The sequence below is a fragment of the Lonchura striata genome, chromosome 34 (genome assembly GCF_050655825.1).
Source record: "Lonchura striata isolate lonStrDom1 chromosome 34, ASM5065582v1, whole genome shotgun sequence".
NCBI lineage: Eukaryota > Metazoa > Chordata > Aves > Passeriformes > Estrildidae > Lonchura > Lonchura striata.
In genome coordinates, this window is record NC_140736.1 from 5658380 (window position 1) to 5681511 (window position 23132).

General features: G+C 59.0%; 2 protein-coding genes across 2 annotated transcripts; both read right to left on the reverse strand.

Moving 5' to 3' along the window:
* Nucleotides 1–417: 417 nt before the first annotated feature.
* PSMD8 (proteasome 26S subunit, non-ATPase 8) lies at nt 418–8220 on the reverse strand. The gene is made up of 7 exons (XM_085564835.1): nt 8018–8220; nt 6252–6324; nt 4655–4757; nt 3536–3701; nt 3115–3215; nt 2232–2343; nt 418–1184 (listed from the first exon to the last, which is right to left on the reverse strand). The coding sequence occupies exons 1-7, from the start codon at nt 8192–8194 to the stop codon at nt 1047–1049; spliced, it is 870 nt and encodes a 289-aa protein (XP_085420961.1). The 5' UTR covers nt 8195–8220; the 3' UTR covers nt 418–1046.
* Nucleotides 8221–10464: 2244 nt separating this feature from the next.
* Nucleotides 10465–22973, reverse strand: SLC8A2 (solute carrier family 8 member A2). The gene is made up of 8 exons (XM_077789184.2): nt 22928–22973; nt 17298–19043; nt 16348–16451; nt 16213–16230; nt 15042–15166; nt 14861–14960; nt 13828–14103; nt 10465–12228 (listed from the first exon to the last, which is right to left on the reverse strand). Exons 2-8 carry the CDS (start codon nt 19025–19027, stop codon nt 11852–11854), a joined length of 2730 nt encoding a protein of 909 aa, XP_077645310.2. The 5' UTR covers nt 19028–19043; nt 22928–22973; the 3' UTR covers nt 10465–11851.
* Nucleotides 22974–23132: the final 159 nt, after the last annotated feature.

Sequence of the window (23132 nt, forward strand, 5' to 3'; positions counted from 1 at the left end):
GCCACTGGGGTTAACTGAGGTTAACTGGGAGGCCACTGGGGCTAACTGGGAGCCCTGGGCCTTCCTCCTCCCGTCCGCACGGCGGCGCCCTCCCTGCTCACCTCACCCCAACCCCGCCCCCTTCCACGCTCATTGGCTACACACCCCCGTCTCCAACCAATCACCGCTCTCCTCTCATTCCCGCCGTTCGCCACCCAATCATCTCCGCCCTTTCATACGCGCCGGTCACATCTGCGCGCCTTTTTTTGCTGGGGCGCGCCTCGACCAATCAGCGCGAGGCGCGGGTTTCTCAGCCAATCAGGAGAGAGGGGGCGGGGCTTCGTCGTGAGGGGAATTCGGGGGTCCCGGAGCCCCCCAAGGAACGAAACGGCCCCAAAATGACCCAAAATGTCCCAAAAATGCCCCAAACCGCCTCCCTCCGGCTCCAGCACTTTATTGAACAACATCTTGGGGTTCATATTTTGGGGAAGGGGCTCAGCCCCCCCCCGGTTCTGCCCAAAAAGGGGGTGAGGGGAATGGGGGGGGGGGGTTTCATCAAACCCCCCCACAAAAAAACCTTTGAGGTCGTTAAACTGCCAGAAATGGGGAAATGGGAGCTAAAAGGGGGATTTGGGGTGGTCTGAGGGGGGTTTGGGGCTCCCACATCGAGAATCCCCCAAAAATGCAACCAATTGGAAGAGAAAATGGGAATAAATGAGGATTTCGGGGGTGTCAGAGAGCATCAACGCCCCCCAAAACCCCTTTTAAACATTTAACCGCCCCTAAAAAGCCATTTCAACCCCCAAAAACGCAATAAAATAAGAGAAATAAGGAGAACGAACGGGATTTGGGGAGATTTTGGAGTGGGGTCTTAATGTGGGGAACTGAATAATCTTCGAACAGTTTTGGATGGGGTTCCATCCGAAAAAAAAAAAACAAAATAAACCACTTTAAACGTTGGAAACGGCCAAAAAACACGGAAAAAAGGACAGAAAAAGGCGGGAAAAACACAAAAAAAAAGGTGGAAAAAATGGGAATAAAGAGGAAAAGGAGGAATTTGTTGTGTTTCAGACGATCATCTCCAGCTGCCGGGCGTACTCGATCACCTGCGTGGCCAGCTCCGTCGAGGGGATCGGGGGGTCCTCGGCTTTCTGCTGCCGCCCCCCAAAACTGTAATAGTTGGAGGGACCCAGCACCCAGCCCCGCTGGGGGAGAAAAGGGGAAAAAAAGGGATGAAAATGGGTTTGGGGTGGGTATTGAGGGGTTTGGGGTGGGTATTGGGGGGTTTAGGGGGGATTTTGGGGGGTTTAGGGAATTTGAGGTGGGTATTGAGGGGTTATGGGGGGATTTTGGGGGGTTTAGGGAATTTGAGGTGGGTATTGAGGGGTTATGGGGGGATTTTGGGGGGTTTAGGGAATTTGAGGTGGGTATTGAGGGGTTATGGGGGGATTTTGGGGGGTTTAGGGAATTTGAGGTGGGTATTGAGGGGTTATGGGGGGATTTTGGGGGATTGGAGAAGGGTTTGGGGAATTTGGGGGGGGTATTGGGTGGTTTAGGGAGGATTTAAAGAGGTTTGGGGAGAATTTAGGGGGCTTTGGGGTGGGTATTGGGGGGATTTTGGGGGATTGGAGGGGGGTTTGGGGAATTTGGGGGATTTGGGGTGGGTATTGGGTGGTTTAGGGGGGATTTTGGGGGTTTGGAGGGGATTTAGGGTGGGTTTTGGGTAAATATTGGGGGGATTTTGGGGGATTGGAAGGGGTTTGGGGTGGATATTGGGGGGTTTGGGGGGATTGGAGGGGGTCAAAGGGGGTTTGGGGAGAATTTAGGGGGTTTGGGGTGGGTATTGGGGGGATTGGGGGATTGGAGGAGGATTTAGGGAATTTGGGGTGGGTATTGAGGGGTTTAGGGGGAATTTTGGGGGTTTTAGAGGGGATTTGGGGGCTTTCGGAGTGTTTTGGGGTATTTCTGGGTGTTTCACACCGTTTTGGGGTGTTTCAGACTGATTTTGGGGTGTTTTAGACCAATTTTGGGGCATTTCTGCCCGTTTTTGGGGTGATTCTAACCATTTTTGGGGCATTTCTGCCCGTTTTTGGGGCATTTCTGACCATTTTTGGGGCATTTCTGCCCGTTTTTGAAGCATTTCTGATCGATTTTGGGGTGTTTCTGACCGATTTTGGGGTGTTTCTACCCAATTTTGGGGTGTTTCCGGCCGATTTTGGGGTGTTTCAGGCCGTTTCTGGGGTGCCCCGTACCTTCTTGGCGTAGTCGGTCATCTTGCGGGGCGAGCTGAAGAAGAGGATCCGCGCCGCCTCGGGGAACAGGATCCGCTCGTAGGCGGCCTCGATGCAGCCCGCGATCTCGTCCCTGGGGGATTTGGGGGCATTTTAGGGCAATTTCGGGATTTCAGGGGGATTTTGGGGGGTCTCAGGGGGATTTCGGGGGATTTTAGGGGGATTTTGGGGAATTTTAGGGGGATTTTTGGGGCATAATCAGGGGATTTTTGGGGGGTTTGCAGCCTGCGATCTCGTCCCTGGGAGGGAATTCTGGGGCATTTTAGGGCAATTTTGGGATTTTAGGGGGATTTTGGGGGGTCTCAGGGGGATTTTAGGGGGATTTTGGGGGATTTTTGGGGCATTATCAGGGGTTTTTGGGGGGTTTGCAGCCCGCGATCTCATCCCTGGCGGGGGATTTTGGGGGTCTCAGGGGGATTTGGGGGATTTTGGGGGGTTTCGGGGGCATATTGAGGAGTTTGAGAGGGAAATTGGGGGATTTTTTGGGGATTTCAGGGGGGGTTCAGGGTGATTTTGGGGAGTTTGAGGGCAAAATTGGGGGTCTGAGGGGGGTTTAGGGGATTTTGTGGGGTTTTGAGGGGATTTTAGGGGAGTTTGTGGGTCAGAGGGGATTTTGGGGTGATTTTGGATGGATTTTGGGGTGATTTGGGAGGATTTTGGGCTGCCTGACCGGATGGTGTCCAGCAGGATGTCGATGAAGAAGGGTTAGCTCTGCCCAGTGAGGGGTTTGGGGTGGTTTTGGGGCAGTTTTGGGGATATTTCAGGGGGGATTTGGGGTTTTTGGGTTCCAGGGGAATTTTGGATGGATTTTGGGGTGATTTTGGGGGATTTTGGGCTGCCTGACCGGATGGTGTCCAGCAGGATGTCGATGAAGAAGGTGTAGCTCTCTGCTGGGATGTTGCCCTTGGCCAGGAACACTTTGTTGTAGCTGCCCTCCATCAGGTACTGGGGACAAAAAACCGGATAAATAACCCCAAAAATCCCACAAATCACCACAAATCCCCCCAAAACCCCATAAATGACCACAAAAATCCCATAAATGACTACAAAATCCCCATAAATCACCCCCAAATCCCCCAGACCTGCTCCAGGGACACAGGGTGCCGGATGAAGAGGTTCCCCTGATCCCAAATTCCCCATAAATCACCCCAAAATCCCATAAATTCCCCCAGACCTGCTCCAGGGACACGGGGTGCCGGATGAAGAGGTTCCCCTGATCCCAAATCCCCATAAATCACCCCAAAATCCCATAAATTCCCCCAGACCTGCTCCAGGGACACGGGGTGCCGGATGAAGAGGTTTCCCTGGATGTCGGGCGCCGGGAGCCGCTCCAGCTCCGTGTGGAACTCGGCCACGCGGTTCTGGGACAGCAGGAACAGCAGGTTCAGCCCCAGCAGCTGGTGCCGCGACGCCGACTCGGGCAGCTCCTCCCTGAGGGTTCCAGAACATTCTGAGGGGTTCTAGAACGTTCTGAGGGGTTCTGTGCACCCCAAAATCCACCCTGAGCCCCCCAAATCCCCCCAAACCCCCCAGCAGGTTCAGCCCCAGCAGCTGGTGCCGCGACGCCGACTCGGGCAGCTCCTCCCTGAGGGTTCCAGAACGTTCTGAGGGGTTCTGTGCACCCCAAAATCCACCCTGAGACCCCCAAATTCACCCAAACCCCCCAGCAGGTTCAGCCCCAGCAGCTGGTGCCGCGACGCCGACTCGGGCAGCTCCTCCCTGAGGGTTCCAGAACGTTCTGAGGGGTTCTAGAACGTTCTGAGGGGTTCTGTGCACCCCAAAATCCACCCTGAGACCCCCAAATCCCCCCAAACCCCCCAGCAGGTTCAGCCCCAGCAGCTGGTGCCACGACGCCAACTCGGGCAGCTCCTCCCTGAGGGGTTCCAGAAGGTTCTGAGGGGTTCTAGAACGTTCTGAGGGGTTCTGTGCACCCCAAAATCCACCCTGAGCCCCCCAAATCCCCCCTGAGACCCCCAAATCCCCCCAAACCCCCCAGCAGGTTCAGCCCCAGCAGCTGGTGCCGCGACGCCGACTCGGGCAGCTCCTCCCTGAGGGGTTCCAGAAGGTTCTGAGGGGTTCTAGAACGTTCTGAGAGGTTCTAGAATGTTCTGAGGGGTTCTGTGCACCCCAAAATCCACCCTGAGTCCCCCAAACCCTAACCCAGATCCCCCCAGACCCCCAAAAACCACCCCAAAGACCCCCAAAGCCCAACCCAGATCCACCCAGACCCCCAAAATCCCCCCAAACTGTTACCCAGAGCCCCCCAAAGCCTAACCCAGATCCCCCAGACCCCCCAAACCCCCCAAATCCCCCAGAACCTCTCAAAACTCCCCCAGATCTCCCCCAAAACCCCCTTAAATCGCCCCAAAACCCCCCAGACCCACTTGTAGTCGAAGTAGTAGCACTTGAGCTGGGCCATGTAACGCTCGAAGGAGGGAATGTCCTTCCTGAGGATGCTCCACTGGGCCCCAATCTCCAAAATATCCCCTGAAAATGGGCAAAAATGGGCAAAAATGGGCAAAAATGGGCAAAAATCCCATAAAAATGGGAATGTCCTTCCTGAGGATGCTCCACTGGGCCCCAATCTCCAAAATATCCCCTGAAAATGGGCAAAAATGGGCAAAAATCCCATAAAAATGGGAATGTCCTTCCTGAGGATGCTCCACTGGGCCCCAATCTCCAAAATATCCCCTGAAAACGGGCAAAAATGGGCAAAAATCCCATAAAAATGGGAATGTCCTTCCTGAGGATGCTCCACTGGGCCCCAATCTCCAAAATATCCCCTGAAAACGGGAAAAAACGGGCAAAAATCCCATAAAAATGGGAATGTCCTTCCTGAGGATGCTCCACTGGGCCCCAATCTCTAAAATATCCCCTGAAAACAGGAAAAAATGGGCAAAAATGGGCAAAAATCCCATAAAAATGGGAATGTCCTTCCTGAGATTGCTCCACTGGGCCCCAATCTCCAAAATATCCCCTGAAAATGGGCAAAAATGGGCAAAAATCCCATAAAAATGGGAATGTCCTTCCTGAGGATGCTCCACTGGGCTCCAATCTCCAAAATATCCCCTATAAATGGGGGAAAAAAACCCAAAAATGGGAATTTGGGGTTTGGGAAAGGTCTGGGAGGGATTTGGGATAGATTTGGATCAGATTTGAGGGATTTGGGGCAGAATTTGGGGGATTTTTGTTGGATTCGGGGGAATTTAGGCAGATTTGGGCTGAATTTGGGGGATTTTTTTGTCGGGTTTGGGGAATTTTTGAGTGAATTTGAGGAATTTGGGATGGATTTGGGGCATTTTAGGTTGTTTTTTTAAGGATCTTGGGTTGAATTTGGGGGATTTGGAGTCAGATTTGAGGAAAATCTCCTAGAAAGTCTGAGCCAATTTTTGAGAATTTTTGGGGGGATTTTGGGGAACTTTTGGGGAAATTTTGGAATGTTTTTGGGGGATTTTTGAGGGGATTTTGAGGCGGTTTTGGGGAATTTTTGAGGAGGTTTTTGGGGAGATTTTTGGGAGGATTTTGGGGAATTTTGGAGGTGATTTTGGGGGGATTTTTGGGGTGTTTTAGGTAGATTTTTGAGGGGATTTTTGGCATATTTTTGGGGGGATTTTTAGGGTGTTTGGGGGGGATTTTTGGGGGGATTTTGGAGGATTTTTGGGGGGATTTTGGGGAGTGTTTTTAGGGTGATTGAGGGGGATTTTTGGGAGTGTTTTTAGCGTGTTTGGGGGGTGTTTCTAGGGTGTTTGGGGGGATTTTTGGGGTGTTTTTGGGAATTTTTAGGGAAATTTTTGGAGGAATTTTGAGGGTGATTGGGGGGGATTTTTGGGGTGTTTTGAGGGATTTTTGGGGGGATTTTGGGGAGTGTTTTTAGCGTGTTTGGGGGGGATTTTTGGGGTGGTTTTGGGGGATTTTGAAGGGTGCATTTAGGGTGTTTGGGGGGATTTTTGGGGTGTTTTTGGGGGATTTTGGGGCACTCACGGGCCAGGATCAGCTGCTGCTTGGTCATGGCCGAGCCGGAGGTGGGGAGGAAGTTCAGGTCCAGCAGAGCCACCTGGGGGGATTTTGGGGGGTCCCTGAGGAATTTGGGGGATCCTGGGGGGGTCTCAGTGCTCCCCCCAGCCCCAACCCACCCCCTCCACTAAAGGTTTGGTGCTAATTGATGACTCAGAGTTAATTAACGGCTCGGCGTTAATTGGTGTTGACAGGAAATGACACAAAGGGGGGGGGGGGGAGGGGGGTTGGGACACCCCAAAAATCCCCAAAATCCGGGAACCCCCCCCAGCCACCCCAAAATTCTGCCTTAATTCCCCCAAAGCCGGGGGTCCCCCAGACCCCCAAAAATCCCCCAAATCCCCCCAAAACCTCCTGATCACCCCAAAACTCCCTCAAACCTCCCCCAAACCCTCCAAAACTCCCCCTAAATCCCCCCAAACCCCCTAAGCCCCCCTAAATCCCCCCCAAATTCCCCTCAAACCCCCCCAATCCCCTAAAAACTCCCCCAAACCCTCCAAAACTCCCCCTAAATCCCCCCAAATCCCCTCAAAGCCCCCCCAAATCCTCTAATTTCCCCCCAAAGCCCCAAATCCCCCAAAATCCCCTCAAACCCCCCCAAATCCCTCCAATTTCCCCTCAAACCCCCCAAAAAAGGCTCAAATTTCCCCTCAAAGCCCCAAATCCTCCCTAAATCCCCCCGAACTCTCCCAAAATCCCCTCAACCCCCACAAAACCCCCTCAAACCCCCCAAAACTCCCCCAATTTCCCCTCAAACCCCCCAAATCCCCTCACACCCCCCCAAACCCCCCCAAACTCCCCCCAAATCCCCTCACACCCCATAAAACTCCCCCAATTTCCCCTCAAACCCCCCAAATCCCCCCTAAATCCCCTCCAACCCCCCAAATCCCTCCAATTTCCCCTCAAACATCCCCTAAATCCCCCCAAAATCCTCCAATTTCCCCTCAAAGCCCCAAATCCCCCCTAAATCCCCTCAAACCCCCCCAAACTCCCCCATAATCCCCTCAAACCCCCCAAATCCCCTCACACCCCCCCAAACTCCCCCAATTTCCCCCAAGCCCCCCAAACTCCCCCAATTTCCCCCAAACCCCCCAAGCCCCCCAAACCCCCCCAAACTCCCCCCAAATCCCCTCACACCCCCCAAAACTCCCCCAATTTCCCCTCAAACCCCCCAAATCTCCCCCTAAATCCCCCAAAACTCTCCAAATTTCCCGTCAAACCCTCCTAAATCCCCTCAAACCCCCCAAATCCCCTCACACCCCCCCAAACCCCCCCAAACTCCCCCAAATCCCCTCAAACCCCCCAAAACTCCCCCAATTTCCCCTCAAACCCCCCAAAACTCCCCCTAAATCCCCTCAAACCCCCCAAAACTCCCCCAATTTCCCCCCAAACCCCCAACACTCCCCCAATTTCCCCCAAACCCCCCAAAACTCCCCCTAAATCCCCCCAAGCCCCCCAAAACTCCCCCTAAATCCCCCCAAAACTCCCCCAATTTCCCCCCAAACCCCCCAAATCCCCTCAAATCCCCCCAAACCCCCCAAAACTCCCCCTAAATCCCCTCAAACCCCCCAAGCCTGCCCCAATTCCCCCCAAACCCCCCAAAACTCCCCCTAAATCCCCCCAAAACTCCCCCAATTTCCCCCAAGCCCCCCAAAACTCCCCCAATTTCCCCCCAAACCCCCCTAAACTCCCCCAATTCCCCCCAGACCCCCCAAGCCCCTCACCCCGCTCACCTTCAGCCTGCCCAGCGCCTCCCCGCACTTGGCCAGGTTGGGGCTCTTGCGGCCCCACTCGCCCTTGAGCTGCTCGTAGAGGCCGGCCGCGGCCCGGAGGCCTCCGCCGGGTCCCCCCGGGCCCGTCCCGGTCCCCGCCGGGCCCGGCCCGGCCCCGGCCCCGTTCGGCACCGCCATGACTGCGCGCAACGCGACCCCGGCGCGCTTTACGGCCTCCGCCGCGCTTTACGGCAGCGCCCCGCCCGCGTTGCCGTGGGAACGGCCGCGTCTCCCCCCCCGAGCCCCGCGCGTTTTACGGCGTCGCGCTTTACGGCCCTGCCGGGCGGGCGCGTTCCGTGGGGACGCGGCGGTCACCATGGCAACGAGCGCCTCGCGGCGGCGGCGCTTTACGGCAGCGCTCCCCTCGGAGGCGGCGCCGCGGATTTTGGGGGTCCCAGGGCGGGTTTGGGGGTCCCCAGGGGGATTCGGGTGCCCCCAGGTTCAGTCTTGGACTCCCCAGGGTGATTCTGGGCTCGCCGAGGTGATTCTGGGCTCCCCGAGCTGATTCTGGGCTCGCCGAGCTGATTCTGGGCTCGCCGAGCTGATTTTGGGCTCCCCGAGCTGATTTTGGGCTCCCCGAGCTGATTCTGGGCTCGCCGAGCTGATTCTGGGCTCCCCGAGCTGATTTTGGGCTCCCCGAGCTGATTCTGGGCTCGCCGAGCTGATTCTGGGCTCCCTGAGGTGATTCTGGGCTCGCCGAGCTGATTCTGGGCTCGCCGAGCTGATTCTGGGCTCCCCGAGCTGATTTTGGGCTCCCCGAGCTGATTTTGGGCTCCCCGAGGTGATTCTGAGCTCCCCGAGCTGATTTTGGGCTCCCCGAGCTGATTCTGGGCTCCCCGAGCTGATTCTGGGCTCGCCGAGGTGATTCTGGGCTCCCCGAGGTGATTCTGGGCTCGCCGAGCTGATTTTGGGCTCCCCGAGGTGATTCTGGGCTCCCCGAGCTGATTCTGGGCTCGCCGAGCTGATTCTGGGCTCCCCGAGCTGATTCTGGGCTCGCCGAGCTGATTCTGGGCTCGCCGAGCTGATTCTGGGCTCGCCGAGCTGATTTTGGGCTCCCCGAGCTGATTTTGGGCTCCCCGAGCTGATTCTGGGCTCGCCGAGCTGATTCTGGGCTCCCCGAGCTGATTTTGGGCTCCCCGAGCTGATTCTGGGCTCGCCGAGCTGATTCTGGGCTCCCCGAGCTGATTTTGGGCTCCCCGAGCTGATTCTGGGCTCGCCGAGCTGATTCTGGGCTCCCTGAGGTGATTCTGGGCTCGCCGAGCTGATTCTGGGCTCGCCGAGCTGATTCTGGGCTCCCCGAGCTGATTTTGGGCTCCCCGAGCTGATTTTGGGCTCCCCGAGGTGATTCTGAGCTCCCCGAGCTGATTTTGGGCTCCCCGAGCTGATTCTGGGCTCGCCGAGCTGATTCTGGGCTCCCTGAGGTGATTCTGGGCTCCCCGAGCTGATTCTGGGCTCCCCGAGCTGATTCTGGGCTCCCCGAGCTGATTCTGGGCTCGCCGAGCTGATTCTGGGCTCCCCGAGCTGATTCTGGGCTCCCTGAGGTGATTCTGGGCTCGCCGAGCTGATTCTGGGCTCGCCGAGGTGATTCTGGGCTCCCCGAGCTGATTTTGGGCTCCCCGAGCTGATTCTGGGCTCCCCGAGCTGATTCTGGGCTCCCTGAGGTGATTCTGGGCTCGCCGAGCTGATTCTGGGCTCGCCGAGGTGATTCTGGGCTCCCCGAGCTGATTTTGGGCTCCCCGAGCTGATTCTGGGCTCCCCGAGCTGATTTTGGGCTCCCCGAGCTGATTCTGGGCTCCCCGAGCTGATTTTGGGCTCCCCGAGCTGATTCTGGGCTCCCCGAGGTGATTCTGGGCTCGCCGAGGTGATTTTGGGATCCCTGAGCTGATTCTGGGCTCCCCGAGCTGATTCTGGGCTCCCCGAGCTGATTCTGGGCTCCCCGAGGTGATTTTGGAATCCCTGAGGTGATTCTGGGCTCCCCGAGCTGATTCTGGGCTCCCCGAGCTGATTCTGGGCTCCCCGAGGTGATTTTGGAATCCCTGAGGTGATTCTGGGCTCCCCGAGGTGATTCTGGGCTCGCCGAGGTGATTTTGGGATCCCTGAGGTGATTTTGGGCTCCCTGGACTGATTTGGGGGTCCTTGGGCTGATTTTGGGGTCCCTGGACCGGCCTGGGGCTCCCCGAGCTGATTTTGGGGCTCCCCGGGCGGATTTGGGGCATTTTCGGGGCGGTTGCCATGGTGACGGCCGCGCTTTGCGGCAGCCGCTTCCTTGGCGACGTAAAAGCGGCCAGAGGAAAGGGGGCGGGGCCTCGGGAGTGACGTCACTCTTGGCGAGGCTGAGGTCGTGACGTCATTTCGGTGCGTGACGTCACGGGAGGGTCACCTGGCTCTCACTCACAGCCGGGGCCGAGTTTGGGGGTTTTTTAGTGTTTTTTTATTTTATTTTATTTTTTTTATTTTTAATTTTGGGGGGTTTTTTTGTTTTTTTTTTTTATTTTTTGGGGGGGTTTGTTTTGGTTTTTCGGGGGCGCCCCTCCCCCATCCCCCTCCCCACCGCGCCCCTCCCCCACCGCGCCCCTCCCCCGCTTAGAAAACGCTGCGAGATAAGAAACGACCCCGGGGGGGGGGGGGGGGTCCCCTGAAGGAATTTTGGGGTCTCTTGGGGTATTTTGGGGTCCCTTGGGGGGGATTTGGGGTCCCTTGAAGGAATTTGGGGTCGCTGGGGGGGATTTTGGGGTCCTCGAAGGAATTTTGGGGTCCCTGGGGGGGATTTGGGGTCCTTGAGGGAATTTGGGGTCCCTGGGGTAGATTTTGGGGGTCCCTGAAGGATTTCGGGGGGTCCCTGAGGCGGCCCAAGGGTCCCTGGGGTGGGGGAGGGGCAAGGGGGAACCCCAGGGAGGCGTTCCCGTCCCAGTGCTCCCAGTTCGATCCCAGTTTGGTCCCAGTTTGGTCCCAGTTTGATCCCAGTCTGATCCCAGTTTGGTCCCAGTTTGATCCCAGTCTGATCCCAGTTTGGTCCCAGTTTGATCCCAGTGTGATCCCAGTTTGGTCCCAGTCTGATCCCAGTTTGGTCCCAGTTTGATCCCAGTTTGGTCCTAGTTTGGTCCCAGTTTGATCCCAGTGATCCCAGTCTGATCCCAGTTTGTCCCAGTTTGGTCCCATTCTGATCCCACTTTGGTCCCAGTCTGATCCCAGTTCCCTCCCAGTGCTCCCAGTATTCCCAGTTAGAGCCCCTGGATGTGGCAGTAGGCTCCCAGTCCCTCCCAGTCCCTCCCAGTGCTCCCAGTTTCCCCAGTCAGAAGCCCTGGATGTGGCAGTAGTCCCTCCCAGTCCCTCCCAGTTCCCTCCCAGTTCCCTCCCAGTTCCCTCCCAGTGCTCCCAGTTTGCCCAGTTTCCCCGGTCAGAAGCCCTGGATGTGGCAGTAGGCTCCCAGTCCCTCCCAGTTCCCTCCCAGTGCTCCCAGTCCCTCCCAGTGCTCCCAGTTCCCCCCAGTTCCCTCCCAGTCCCTCCCAGTCCCTCCCAGTTTGCCCAGTTTCCCCGGTCAGAAGCCCTGGATGTGGCAGTAGCCTCCCAGTCCCTCCCAGTCTGATCCCAGTCCCTCCCAGTCCGATCCCAGTCCCTCCCAGTCTGATCCCAGTTCCCTCCCAGTCCCTCCCAGTCTGATCCCAGTTCCCTCCCAGTCCCTCCCAGTGATCCCAGTCCCTCCCAGTCCCTCCCAGTCCGATCCCAGTCCCTCCCAGTTCCCTCCCAGTCCCTCCCAGTCCCTCCCAGTGCTCCCAGTGCTCCCAGTTCGCCCAGTTAAAAGCCCTGGATGTGGCAGTAGGCCTCCAGGCTGGCGAACACCACGTAGAGCAGCCAGAGCAGCAGGAAGAGCGCGGCCGTCAGGATTTTGGGGGCGCGGGGCCCCCCCAGCTCGCCGCCGATGGGCGCGCGGCGCCGCCACAGCAGCACGCCGATGGCGAGGAAGGCGAAGATGGTGAAGAGCGTGACGGGGAAGGCCAGCGTGCCCGGCGGCACGCGGAACGCCCGGCCCTGCGCCGCCCAGTAGACGGCGGCCACCGACCAGGCCAGCCCCAGCCCCAGGAAGACGTTGACGGCGTTGGAGCCGGTGACGTTGCCGATGGAGGCGTCGGCGCATGGGTCCTGCAGAGCGGCCACGCGGCTGGCGAAGGTGTCTGCGGGCCACACGGGGTGGGGACAGCGGGGACGTTGGTGGCATCAGGGACATTGGGGGTATCGGGGACGTTGGGGATATCGGGGACATTAGGAACATTGGGGACATTGGGGGACACTGGAGATATTGGGGACGTTGGTGGCATCAGGGACATTGGGGGTATCGGGGACGTTGGGGATATCGGGGACATTGGGGACATTGGGGGACACTGGAGATATTGGGGATGTTGGTGGCATCAGGGAACATTGGGGATATCGGGGACGTTGGGGACATCGGGGACATTGGGGACATTGGGGACATTGGGGGACACTGGAGATATTGGGGACGTTGGTGGCATCAGGGAACATTGGAGATATCGGGGACGTCGGGGACATTAGGAACATTGGGGACATTGGAGATATCGGGGACGTCGGGGACATTAGGAACATTGGGGACATTGGAGATATCGGGGACGTTGGGGACGCTGGGACGTCGGGGACGTTGGGGACATTGGGAAGATTGGAGATATTGGGGGTATTGGGGACGTTGGGGGTGTTGGGGACGTTAGGGACTTTGGGGATGTTGGGGACATTGGGGGCATTGGGGCATTGGGGCATTGGGGACATTGGAGATATTGGGGGTGTTGGGACATTGGGGATGTCAGGGACATTGGGGACATTGGAGATATTGGGGACATCAGGGACATTAGGAACATTGGGGACATTGGAGATATTGGGGACGTTGGGGACATTGGGGACATCGGGGACATTGGAGATGTTGGGGGTGTTGGAGACATTGGGGACATCGGGGACATTGGAGATGTTGGGGGTGTTGGAGACATTGGGGACATCGGGGACGTTGGGGACGTTGGGGATGTCGGAGACGTTGGGGAGATTGGAGATATTGGGGGTGTTGGGGATGTTGGGAACTTCAGGGACATTAGGAACATTGGGGACATTGGAGATATTGGGGACATTGGAGATATTGGGGATGCTGGGGACATTTGGGACATTGGGGATGTCAGGGACATTGGGAACATTTGGGACATTGGAGATATTGGGGGTGGTTGGGGGTGTTGGAGACATTGGGGACGTTGGGGACATTGGGGACATTGGTGGCATTTGGGGACATTGGGGGTGTTGGGGACATTGGGGGACGTCAGGGGACATTGGTGGCATTTGGGGACATTGGGGACATTTGGGATATTGGAGGTGTTGGGGACATTGGGAGGTCAGGAGGACACTGGGGACATCACGGGGACATTGACTCCATTGGGGACCCCTTTGTCCCCATGACATCACCGATGTCCCCAAGGTCCCCATGGTGTCCCCAAGGTCCCCGTGATGTCCCCAAGGTCCCCGTGGTGTCCCCAATGGAGTCAATGTCTCCATGATGTCCCCAAGGTCCCCGTGGTGTCCCCAAGGTCCCTCACCAGGGATGGAGGTGCCGAGCGCAACAAAGACGATGGCGTTGACCGAGTCCTTGGGTTCCTGTCCCTTGTCCCACCCCTTTGTCCCCATAATGTCCCCAAGGTCCCCGTGGTGTCCCCAAGGTCCCCGCGGTGTCCCCAAGGTCCCCGTGGTGTCCCCAAGGTCCCCGCGGTGTCCCCAAGGCCCCTCACCAGGGATGGAGGTGCCGAGCGCGACGAAGACGACGGCGTTGACCGAGTCCTTGAGGCCGAGGGTGCAGCCGAAGTGCGCGGCCAGGTCGCCGATGAGGGCGGTGAGCAGCGCGAGGAGGAGGATGGAGACGCCGAAGGCCGCCCAGCCCCCCAGCAGCGCCGTGGGCGGCACGCAGGCGAACAGAACCTTCCAGAAGACCGTCAGGAAGTGCATGACGTAGTCGAAGCACGACGGCAGCCGCTCCTCGCGGCCCTCGTCGTCCTCGTCCTCGTCACCTGCGGGGCGGCACCAGGGGGGTAGAACCACCAGGGGGGTGGCATTGGGGTCACCAGGGGGGTGGAACCACCAGGGCTGGGTCACCAGGGTGGTGGAACCAAGGTTGGGGTCACCAGGGTGGTGGCATCTGGGTCACCAGAGTGGTGGCATTGGGGTCACCAGGGGGGTGGCACCAGGGTTGGGGTCACCAGGGTGGTGGAACCAAGGTTGGGGTCACGGTGGTGGTGGAACCACCAGGGTTGGGGTCACCAGGGTGGTGGCACCAGAGTTGGGGTCACCAGGGGGGTGGCACCAGGGTTGGGGTCACCAGGGTGGTGGAACCAAGGTTGGGGTCACGGTGGTGGTGGAACCACCAGGGTTGGGATCACCAGGGTGATGGCACCACCAAGGTTGGGATCACCAAGGTGGTGGAACCAAGGTTGGGGTCACCAAGGTGGTGGAACCACCAGGGTTGGGATCACCAGGGTGATGGCACCACCAAGGTTGGGATCGCCAAGGTGGTGGAACCACCAAGGTTGGAGTCACGCTGGTGGTGGAACCAAGGTTGGGGTCACGGTGGTGGTGGAACCACCAGGGTTGGGATCACCAGAGTGGTGGAACCACCAAGGTTGGGGTCATCAGGGTGGTGGCACCCAAAGGTTGGACATTGTGGACACTGGATAAGGTGGGAAGACCCCGAGAGGACCTTGGGGACCCTGGGGACACCTTGGGGACCCTGAGAACATCCTGGGGACACTCGGGGACCCTCGGGGCCACCTGCGCTGACGGTGATGGCCTCCAGGAACTGCTCGCGCCACGAGTGCGTGCCGATGACGGTGGCCAGGTTGGTTTTCTTCATCAGCTTGTCCACCGTGTTCTGGGGACGTGGGGGACACGCCGGGGTCAGGGCGTCCCCGGGGGCGTCCCCAGGGTGTCCCCAGGGTGTCCCCAGGGTCACCTTGAAGTCGTAGGACTCCTCGATGACCACCTCGAGGCGCCGGTTGTCGCCCAGCACCGGCTTGCCCATGTCGGCGATGCGGCGCGCCTCCTCCTCCTCGGCCGAGAGCTGCCGCTCGGCGTCCCCTGCGCGGGACACGCGGGCACACGTGGGGACACGTGGGGACATGATGGAGACACGTGGGGACACATGGGGACATGATGGGGACATGATGGAGACACGCGGGGACACGCGGGGACACGTGGGGACACGTGGGGACATGATGGGGACACGTGGGGACACATGGGGACATGATGGGGACATGATGGAGACACGCGGGGACACGCGGGGACACGTGGGGACATGATGGAGACATGTGGGGACATGATGGAGACGTGGGGACACGCGGGGACACGTGGGGACACGATGGAGACACGTGGGGACATGATGGGGACACGGTGGTGGGACATGGGGACATGGTGGGGACAATGGGGACATGAAGACGCAATGGGGATGTGATGGGGACACGGTGGGGACACGGTGGTGGGGACATGGGGACATGGTGTGGGCGTGGGGACACGGCACGTGGCCATGGGGACACTAAATGGCCACCAAAGGAGACGTGACACGAGCGTGGGGACATGGGGACACCAAAGGGCCACCAAAGGAGACGTGACACGAGCGTGGGGACATGGGGACACTAAATGGCCACCAAAGGAGACGTGACACGAGCGTGGGGACATGGGGACACCAAAGGGCCACCAAGGGGGACGTGACACGAGCGTGGGGACATGGGGACACTAAATGGCCACCAAAGGAAACGTGACACGAGCGTGGGGACATGGGGACATGGCGTGGGGACATGGTGGGGACACGGGGACACCACAGGGGACGTGACACAAGCATGGGCACACCGATGGGGGCCATGGGGACACCAAAGGGGACGTGACACAAACGTGGGGACATGGGGCCACCAAGGGGGACGTGAGGCGAGCGTGGGGACACAAAGGAGGACATGGGGCCACCAAGGGGGACGTGAGGCGAGCGTGGGGACGCCGCGGGCGTGGCGCCGACGGGGACACCTCACGGGGCCGTGACGAGGCCGTGGCACGAGGACACGCGGGGGACACGGCGACATACACGTCACGGCACGTCCACGGTCACGGGCGCCTCCGAGGCCGAAGGCTCCTACCTTGGGCCAGCAGCAGAGCTGGGGAGAGAGGAGAGGGAGGGACGGTGGTGAGACCCCCGCCCGCGGTGCCACCACGCGTGGTGCCACCACCTCGGTGTCACCCCCTCGGTGCCACCACCCTTGGTGTCCCCGTACCCGAGATGCCGCGCTTGAGCCAGCGCGGCGTCCCCAGCTCGATGAAGAAGTTCTCCTTCTTCTCGTACTCCTCGTCGTCCACGATCTTCACCTTCAGCGTCTTCCTGGGGCGGGACACGGGGGCACCTTCGGCCTCAGGGTCGTCATCATCCTCATCATCTTTGTCACCATCATCATCCGCCACCATCATCATCATCATCCAATGTCATCGTCATCCATCATCGTCATCATCTTCCACCTTCATCCATCCATCATCCACCTTCTTCCTCTTCCATCTCCACCCAACCATGACCAAACCATCCTCTTCATCTCCATTCATCCATCTATTCTCCATCCATCGTCATCATCATCTTCCATCTCCATCAATCCATCATCCTCTTCCTCCTCCACCTCCACCCAACCATGACCCAACCTTGCTCTTCCTCTTCCATCCATCATCATCATCTTCCATCTCCATCCATCCATGGATCCATCATCCTCTTCCTCCTCCACCCAACCATGACCCAACCATGCTCTTCCTCTTCCATCTGTCATCATCATCATTTTCCATCGCCATCCATCCATCATCCACCTTCTTCCTCCTCCACTTCCACCCAACCAACGACCCGACCTTGCTCTTCCTCTTCCATCCATCATCCATCATCCTCTTCCTCCTCCACCCAACCAATGACCCAACCTTGCTTTTCCATCCATCATCATCGTCATCTTCCATCTCCATCTGCCCATGCATCCATGGATCCATCATCCATCATCCTCTTCCTCCTCCATCTCTACCCAACCATGACCCAACCATGCTCTTCCGCTTCCATCCATCGTCATCATCATCCATCTCCATCAATCCATCCATCCATGGATCCATCATCCTCTTCCTCCTCCCAACCATGACCCAACCTTGCTCCTCCACCTCCACCCACCCCGCCCCACCGCGTCCCCTCCCGCGCCGCCCTCACGCCGTCTCGTCGTTGCGGAACTCCAGCTCCCCGCTGGCGTCCTCGTAGTCGACGCCGCCGCCGCGCGCCGTCCCCTCCACGGTGCGGAAGGGCACCATGACGGTGCCGCGGGCGCCGGAGCTGCGCACCACCGTCACCTCCACGTGGCCCTGGCACTCGCTGACGCGCACCGAGCGCTCCCGGAAGCCGAAGATGCCGGCGTGGTCGTCGTCCAGGATGGTCACCGTGGCCACCAGCGGCGCCACCAGCTTGCCCTTGGGCCGGTCGTCGCAGTCGGCCTCGAACATGCCCTCGGCGTCGCCCACGCGCAGGTTCAGCAGCCGCACGAAGAAGTGCTCGTCCTCCTCGAAGATGTCGTCGTCGATGATGCCGATGGCCAGCTCCTTGCGCGTCTCGCCCGGCTTGAAGATCAGCGTGCCCTCGCTGTACTCGTAGTCCGAGCCCGCCTTGGCCGAGCCGTCCTCGGTGCGGAAGTCCACGTAGAAGGTCTGGTTGGCGCCCAGGCCCTGCTGGCACGCCACGGCCAGCGTCACCGAGCCGCAGTTCTCCAGGCAGTGGTAGAGGCACGGCTCGAAGAAGATGCGGCTGCACGCCTCGTCCTCCTCCTCGTCGTCGTCCTCCTCGCCGGCCGGCGCCGGCGAGCGCCGCGCCGCCTCGGCCGCGTGCTTCTTCAGCACGTTGCCGGCGCCGGTCATCAGCCGCGTGGCCTGGATGCGGTAGAAGGCGCGGCTCTTCTGCTGGTGCACCAGCGCCACGTAGTTGGCGGCGTCCAGCAGCTGCTCCAGCTCCTTCTCGGGGTGCTTCTGCTTCAGGTCCTTGAGGATCTGGATCACCTCGCGCCGGCTCTCGTCCAGCTCCTTCTCCTCGGGCGTGGGCGAGCCGCCGGGCTCGGGCTCGGGCAGCGCCGGGAAGCCGCCGTCGGCCTCCGGGTCCTTGGGCGGGCGCTCGGCCTCGGCGCCGATGATGATGCCGCTGCGCGGGTCGGCGCGGTAGCGCTTGTAGACGTACTTGTAGAAGAGCAGGCGCTTGTCGGCCGCCCAGGCGAAGACCACGCACGCCGGGAAGAAGAGCAGCGTCAGGAAGGCCTCCCACACCTGCACCACGCCCGGCGTGATCACCGCCAGGATCAGGTAGAGCCAGATGTAGGCGAAGATGCTCCACGAGGCGGTGACGAAGAAGACGCGCAGGTGCTTGATGCGGCGGCTCTCGCCCGCCGGGATGGCGTAGACGCACACGGCGATCACCACGAACATGTTGAAGGCGGCGCTGCCCACGATGGTGCCGGGGCCCAGCTCGCCGGCCTGGAAGCGGTGCCCGCACACCTCGATGAGCGACAGCAGGATCTCGGGCGCCGAGGAGCCCAGCGCCATCAGCGTCAGGTTGGAGACCGTCTCGTTCCAGATGCGCACGGTGCCCACGCTGGTCTCGCCGTTGGCCTTGGTGACGGTGATCTCCTTCTCGCGCGACGTGATCACCTCGATGGAGGCCATGAAGCGGTCGGCGATGATGGACACGCCCAGGAACAGGTACATCATGGCCACGAAGTAGACGATGGCGCGCGCCGCCTTGTCGCCGGCCGCCGGCTCGTCCGGCTGCCACACGGGCAGGAGGACGCCGGGCTGGCAGCGCGCCAAGCCGCGGCACGTGCCGTTGGCGCCGTCGGCCGCCGCGGCGCAGCCCCGCGGGCTCAGCAGCAGCCAGGCCGCCAGCGCCGCGCCCGGCGCCGCCATGGCGCCCACCTGGAGCCTGCGGATGGGGACGGGGACGGTCAGGTGTGGGGCCGGGAATTCGGGATGGGGAATTTGGGATGTGGGGCTGGGAATTTGGGATGTGGGATGGGGAATTTGGGATGTGGGGCACCCCCATGGCACCCACCTGGAGCCTGCGGATGGAGACGGGGATGGTCAGGTGTGGGGCAGGGAGTTTGGGATGTGGGGCAGGGAATTTGGGATGTGGGGCTGGGAATTTGGGATGTGGGGCTGGGAATTTGGGATGGGGGAACGGGAATTTGGGATCTGGGATCGGGAATTTGGGATGTGGGGCACCCCCATGGCACCCACCTGGAGCCTGCGGATGGAGACGGGGATGGTCAGGTGTGGGGCAGGGAGTTTGGGATGTGGGGCAGGGAATTTGGGATGTGGGGCTGGGAATTTGGGATGTGGGATGGGGAATTTGGGATGTGGGGTGTCGCCATGGCGCCCACCTGGAGCCTGGGGATGGAGACGGGGACGGTCAGGTGTGGGGCTGGGAATGTGGGATGGGGAATTTGGGATGGGGGATTGGGAATTTGGGATGTGGGAACGGGAATTTGGGATGGGGGAACTGGAGTTTGGGATGTGGGATTGGGAATTTGGGATGTGGGGCTGGGAATTTGGGATGTGGGGCGCCGCCATGGCACCCACCTGGAGCCTGCGGATGGGGACGGGGACGGTCAGGTGTGGGGCTGGGAATGTGGGATGGGGAATTTGGGATGGGGGATTGGGAATTTGGGATGTGGGAACGGGAATTTGGGATGGGGGAACTGGAGTTTGGGATGTGGGATCGGGAATTTGGGATGTGCGGCAGGGAATTTGGGATGGGGAATTTGGGATGTGGGAACGGGAATTTGGGATGGGGAATTTGCGATGTGTGATTGGGAATTTGGGATGTGGGATTGGGAATTTGGGATGTGGGATCGGGAATTCGGGATGTGGGGCAGGGAATTTGGGATCTGGGATTGGGAATTTGGGATGTGGGATTGGGAATTTGGGATGTGGGGTTGGGAATTCGGGATGTGGGGCAGGGAATTTGGGATGTGGAATTGTGAATTTGGGATGTGGGGTTGGGAATTTGGGATGTGGGGCGCAGCCGTGGTGCCCACGAGGAGCCCCAGGGGGGAAACGGGATCAGGGATTGGGCTGGGAACCGGCGCCACGGATCAGAACCGGATCAGAACCGGACCCACGGATCAGAACCGGATCAGAACCGGATCAGAACCGGACCCATAGAACAGAACCGGACCCACGGATCAGAACCGGATCAGAACCGGACCCACGGATCAGAACCGGATCAGAACCGGATCAGAACCGGACCCACGGATCAGAACCGGATCAGAACCGGATCAGAACCGGACCCACGGATCAGAACCGGACCCACGGATCAGAACCGGACCCACGGAACAGAACCGGATCAGAACCGGACCCACAGAACAGAACCGGATCTGAACCGGACCCATAGATCAGAACCGGAGCCCCGGATCAGAACCGGATCAGAACCGGACCCATAGAACAGAACCGGACCCATAGATCAGAACCGGACCCACGGATCAGAACCGGACCCATAGAACAGAACCGGATCAGAACCGGATCAGAACCGGACCCATAGAACAGAACCGGATCAGAACCGGACCCACGGATCAGAACCGGACCCACGGATCAGAACCGGACCCATAGAACAGAACCGGACCCACAGAACAGAACCGGATCAGAACCGGACCCATAGATCAGAACCGGATCAGAACCAGCTCCATCCCTGCCCCACTCCTGTCCCAGCTCCTCCCCCAATTAATCCAATTAACGCCCCTCGCTGCCCCTCATTAATTAACCCATTAAGCCCCGGTCCCGGCGGGGATTCCCCAAACCCCTCGGGATTCGCCCCAGTTTTGGGGCATTTTCCTTCATTCCCGGGATTTTCCCAATTTTCCGCGGTTTTCCCCCGGACGGAGGCGCCGCATTCCCAAAATTCCCAACCCCGGGGCAGCCTCGGAGCCGGGCGACCCCAAACTCCCGGAAAATTCCCCCAAATTCCCGGGAAATCCCCCCAAAATTCGCGGGAAATCCCCCCCAAATTCCCTTTTCGGAGCTCCCGAGACCCAAATCCCGCCGCCTTTTCCCTCAAAACTGCGGATTTTTGTAGTTTTTTTTTTCATTTTTATGTGGTTTTTTTTCCTTCCCGGCGGATTTGGGAGGATTTGGGGGAAAATCCGGGATTTAGGACAAATCCGGGTTTTCCGAGGGGGATTTGGCAGCGGGGGGAGGGGGAAAAGGGGAATTTGGGGGGGAATTTCTGGGATTTGGGGCAGAATTTTGGGGGGGAAATCCGCAGGAATTTGGGAGGTTCGGGGGGAGATTTGTGGGAATCGAGAGAATTTGGGGAATTTGGGGGAGATTTGAAGGAATTCGGGGAAAATCCGGGGAGGATTTTTGGAGATTTTGGAGGATTTGGTGTAATTTGGGGGGAATGTGGGGAAATTTGGGGAATTTGAGCAGATCCGGGGGAGATTTGGGGAAATTTTGAGGGGAAAATTGGGAATTTTGAGGGGGAATGGGGGAGATTTCAGGAAATCTGCAGGAATTTGGGCGAAAATGTGGAAATTTGGGGGGATTTCTGGGAATTTGGGGGAAGGAGCGATGAAATTTGGGAGAATTTTGGGAATTCGAGCCCAAATGTGGGGGATTTCTGGGAATTGAGGAAAATTCAAGGGAATTTCTGGGAATTTCAGGGAATTTTGGGGAAAATGTGGGAGAATTTTGGGCCTTTGGGGGAGAAAAGGAGAAATTTGGGAGAATTTGGGAGATTTGGGGGAAATCGGAGAGAATTTCAGGAATTCCAGGGGAACTGGGGGGGGGATCAAGGGAATTTGGGAGATTTGCGTGAATTTGGGGAAAATTCCGGGAAATTCGGAGATTTTGGGAGGAAATCCAAGGAATTTTGAGGAATCTGGGGGAAATCAGGGGAAAATCGGGAAATTTGAGCAGATCTGGGGGAGATTTGGGGAAATTTTGAGGGGAAAATTCGGAATTTTGAGGGAAAATGGGAAATTTGGAGGAAAAATGGGGAATTTGGGGAGGGAAATGGGAAATATTGGGGGGAAAATGGGGAAATTTGAGGGATAAATGGGGAATTTTGGGGGGGAAAGGAGAAATTTTTGGAGGAAATGGGAAGATTCAGGGAGAAAATGGGGAATTTCGAGGGGAAAATTAGGAGAAAATTGGGATATTGGGGGAAAATGGGAAATTTTGGGGGGGGGGAAATGGGGAATTACGAGGGGAAAACGGGGAATTTGGGGGGAAAATGGGGAATTTCGAGGGGAAAATGGGGAATTTCGAGGGGAAAATGGGAAATTTCGAGGGGAAAATGGGAAATTTCGAGGGGAAAACGGGGAATTTTGGGAGGAAAATGAGAAAGGATGAGGGGAAAATGGGGAATTTCGAGGGAAAATGGAGAATTTCGAGGAAAAATCCGGGAATTTCGGGGCGCCAAAGGGAAATTCGGGGGGATCCGGGGAAAACCCGGGGAGCGCGGGGGGGAGCCGCGGGAATTTGGGGGAAATTTGGGGAATTTCGGGGAATTCGGGCGGAATCGCCGCCCCCCCCCCACCCACCTGTTCCCAGCGCCGAGCTCGGGGATTTTTTCCCAATTCCGGCGATTTTTGCCCAATTTTGGGGGGGGGATGGAGGGGGGGGGGGCTCATCCCTCCCCTCCCCCCCCCAAGGAGCGACCCCCGCCCCTCCCCCCCCCCAAAATCCGCCGCTTCCCCCCCAAAACCCGCGGGGGGGGAGGGGCGGGGGGGGGTCCCGGGGGTGGGGGAGGGGCGGGGGGATTTTGGGGGGCTCGGGGGGGATTTGGGGACCCCCTCCCCCCCCTCCTACCTGTTCCCCCCCGGGTCCGCTCCCGCCGCCGCCGCGTTAAAGCTCCGGGGGGGGAGGGGCGGGGCGGGGGGAGGGGCGGGAACGGCCCCGCCCCCACCCCGGGACCGCCCCCGGGACCCCAAAATCCCCGGGACCCCCAAAAATCCGGCAGGAACCCCAAAATCCCTCCAGGAACCCCAAAAATCCGTCAGGGACCCCAAAAATC

Bases quoted from the DNA above. Each gene is read 5' to 3' on its own strand.
- PSMD8 (XM_085564835.1), bottom strand. From the start codon at position 8,194: ATGGCGGTGCCGAACGGGGCCGGGGCCGGGCCGGGCCCGGCGGGGACC. The intron at 3,216-3,535 runs GTCTGGGGGAAT...TTTTGTCCCCAG, and splicing joins ACCCCGTGTCCCTGGAGCAG to TACCTGATGGAGGGCAGCTA. The intron at 1,185-2,231 runs GTACGGGGCACC...TTTCTCCCCCAG, and splicing joins TGACCGACTACGCCAAGAAG to CGGGGCTGGGTGCTGGGTCC.
- SLC8A2 (XM_077789184.2), bottom strand. From the start codon at position 19,027: ATGGCGGCGCCGGGCGCGGCGCTGGCGGCCTGGCTGCTGCTGAGCCCG. The intron at 14,961-15,041 runs GTGACCCTGGGG...CCACGTCCCCAG, and splicing joins AGGAGTCCTACGACTTCAAG to AACACGGTGGACAAGCTGAT. The intron at 12,229-13,827 runs GTGAGGGGCCTT...TGTGGCCCGCAG, and splicing joins GCTCGGCACCTCCATCCCTG to ACACCTTCGCCAGCCGCGTG.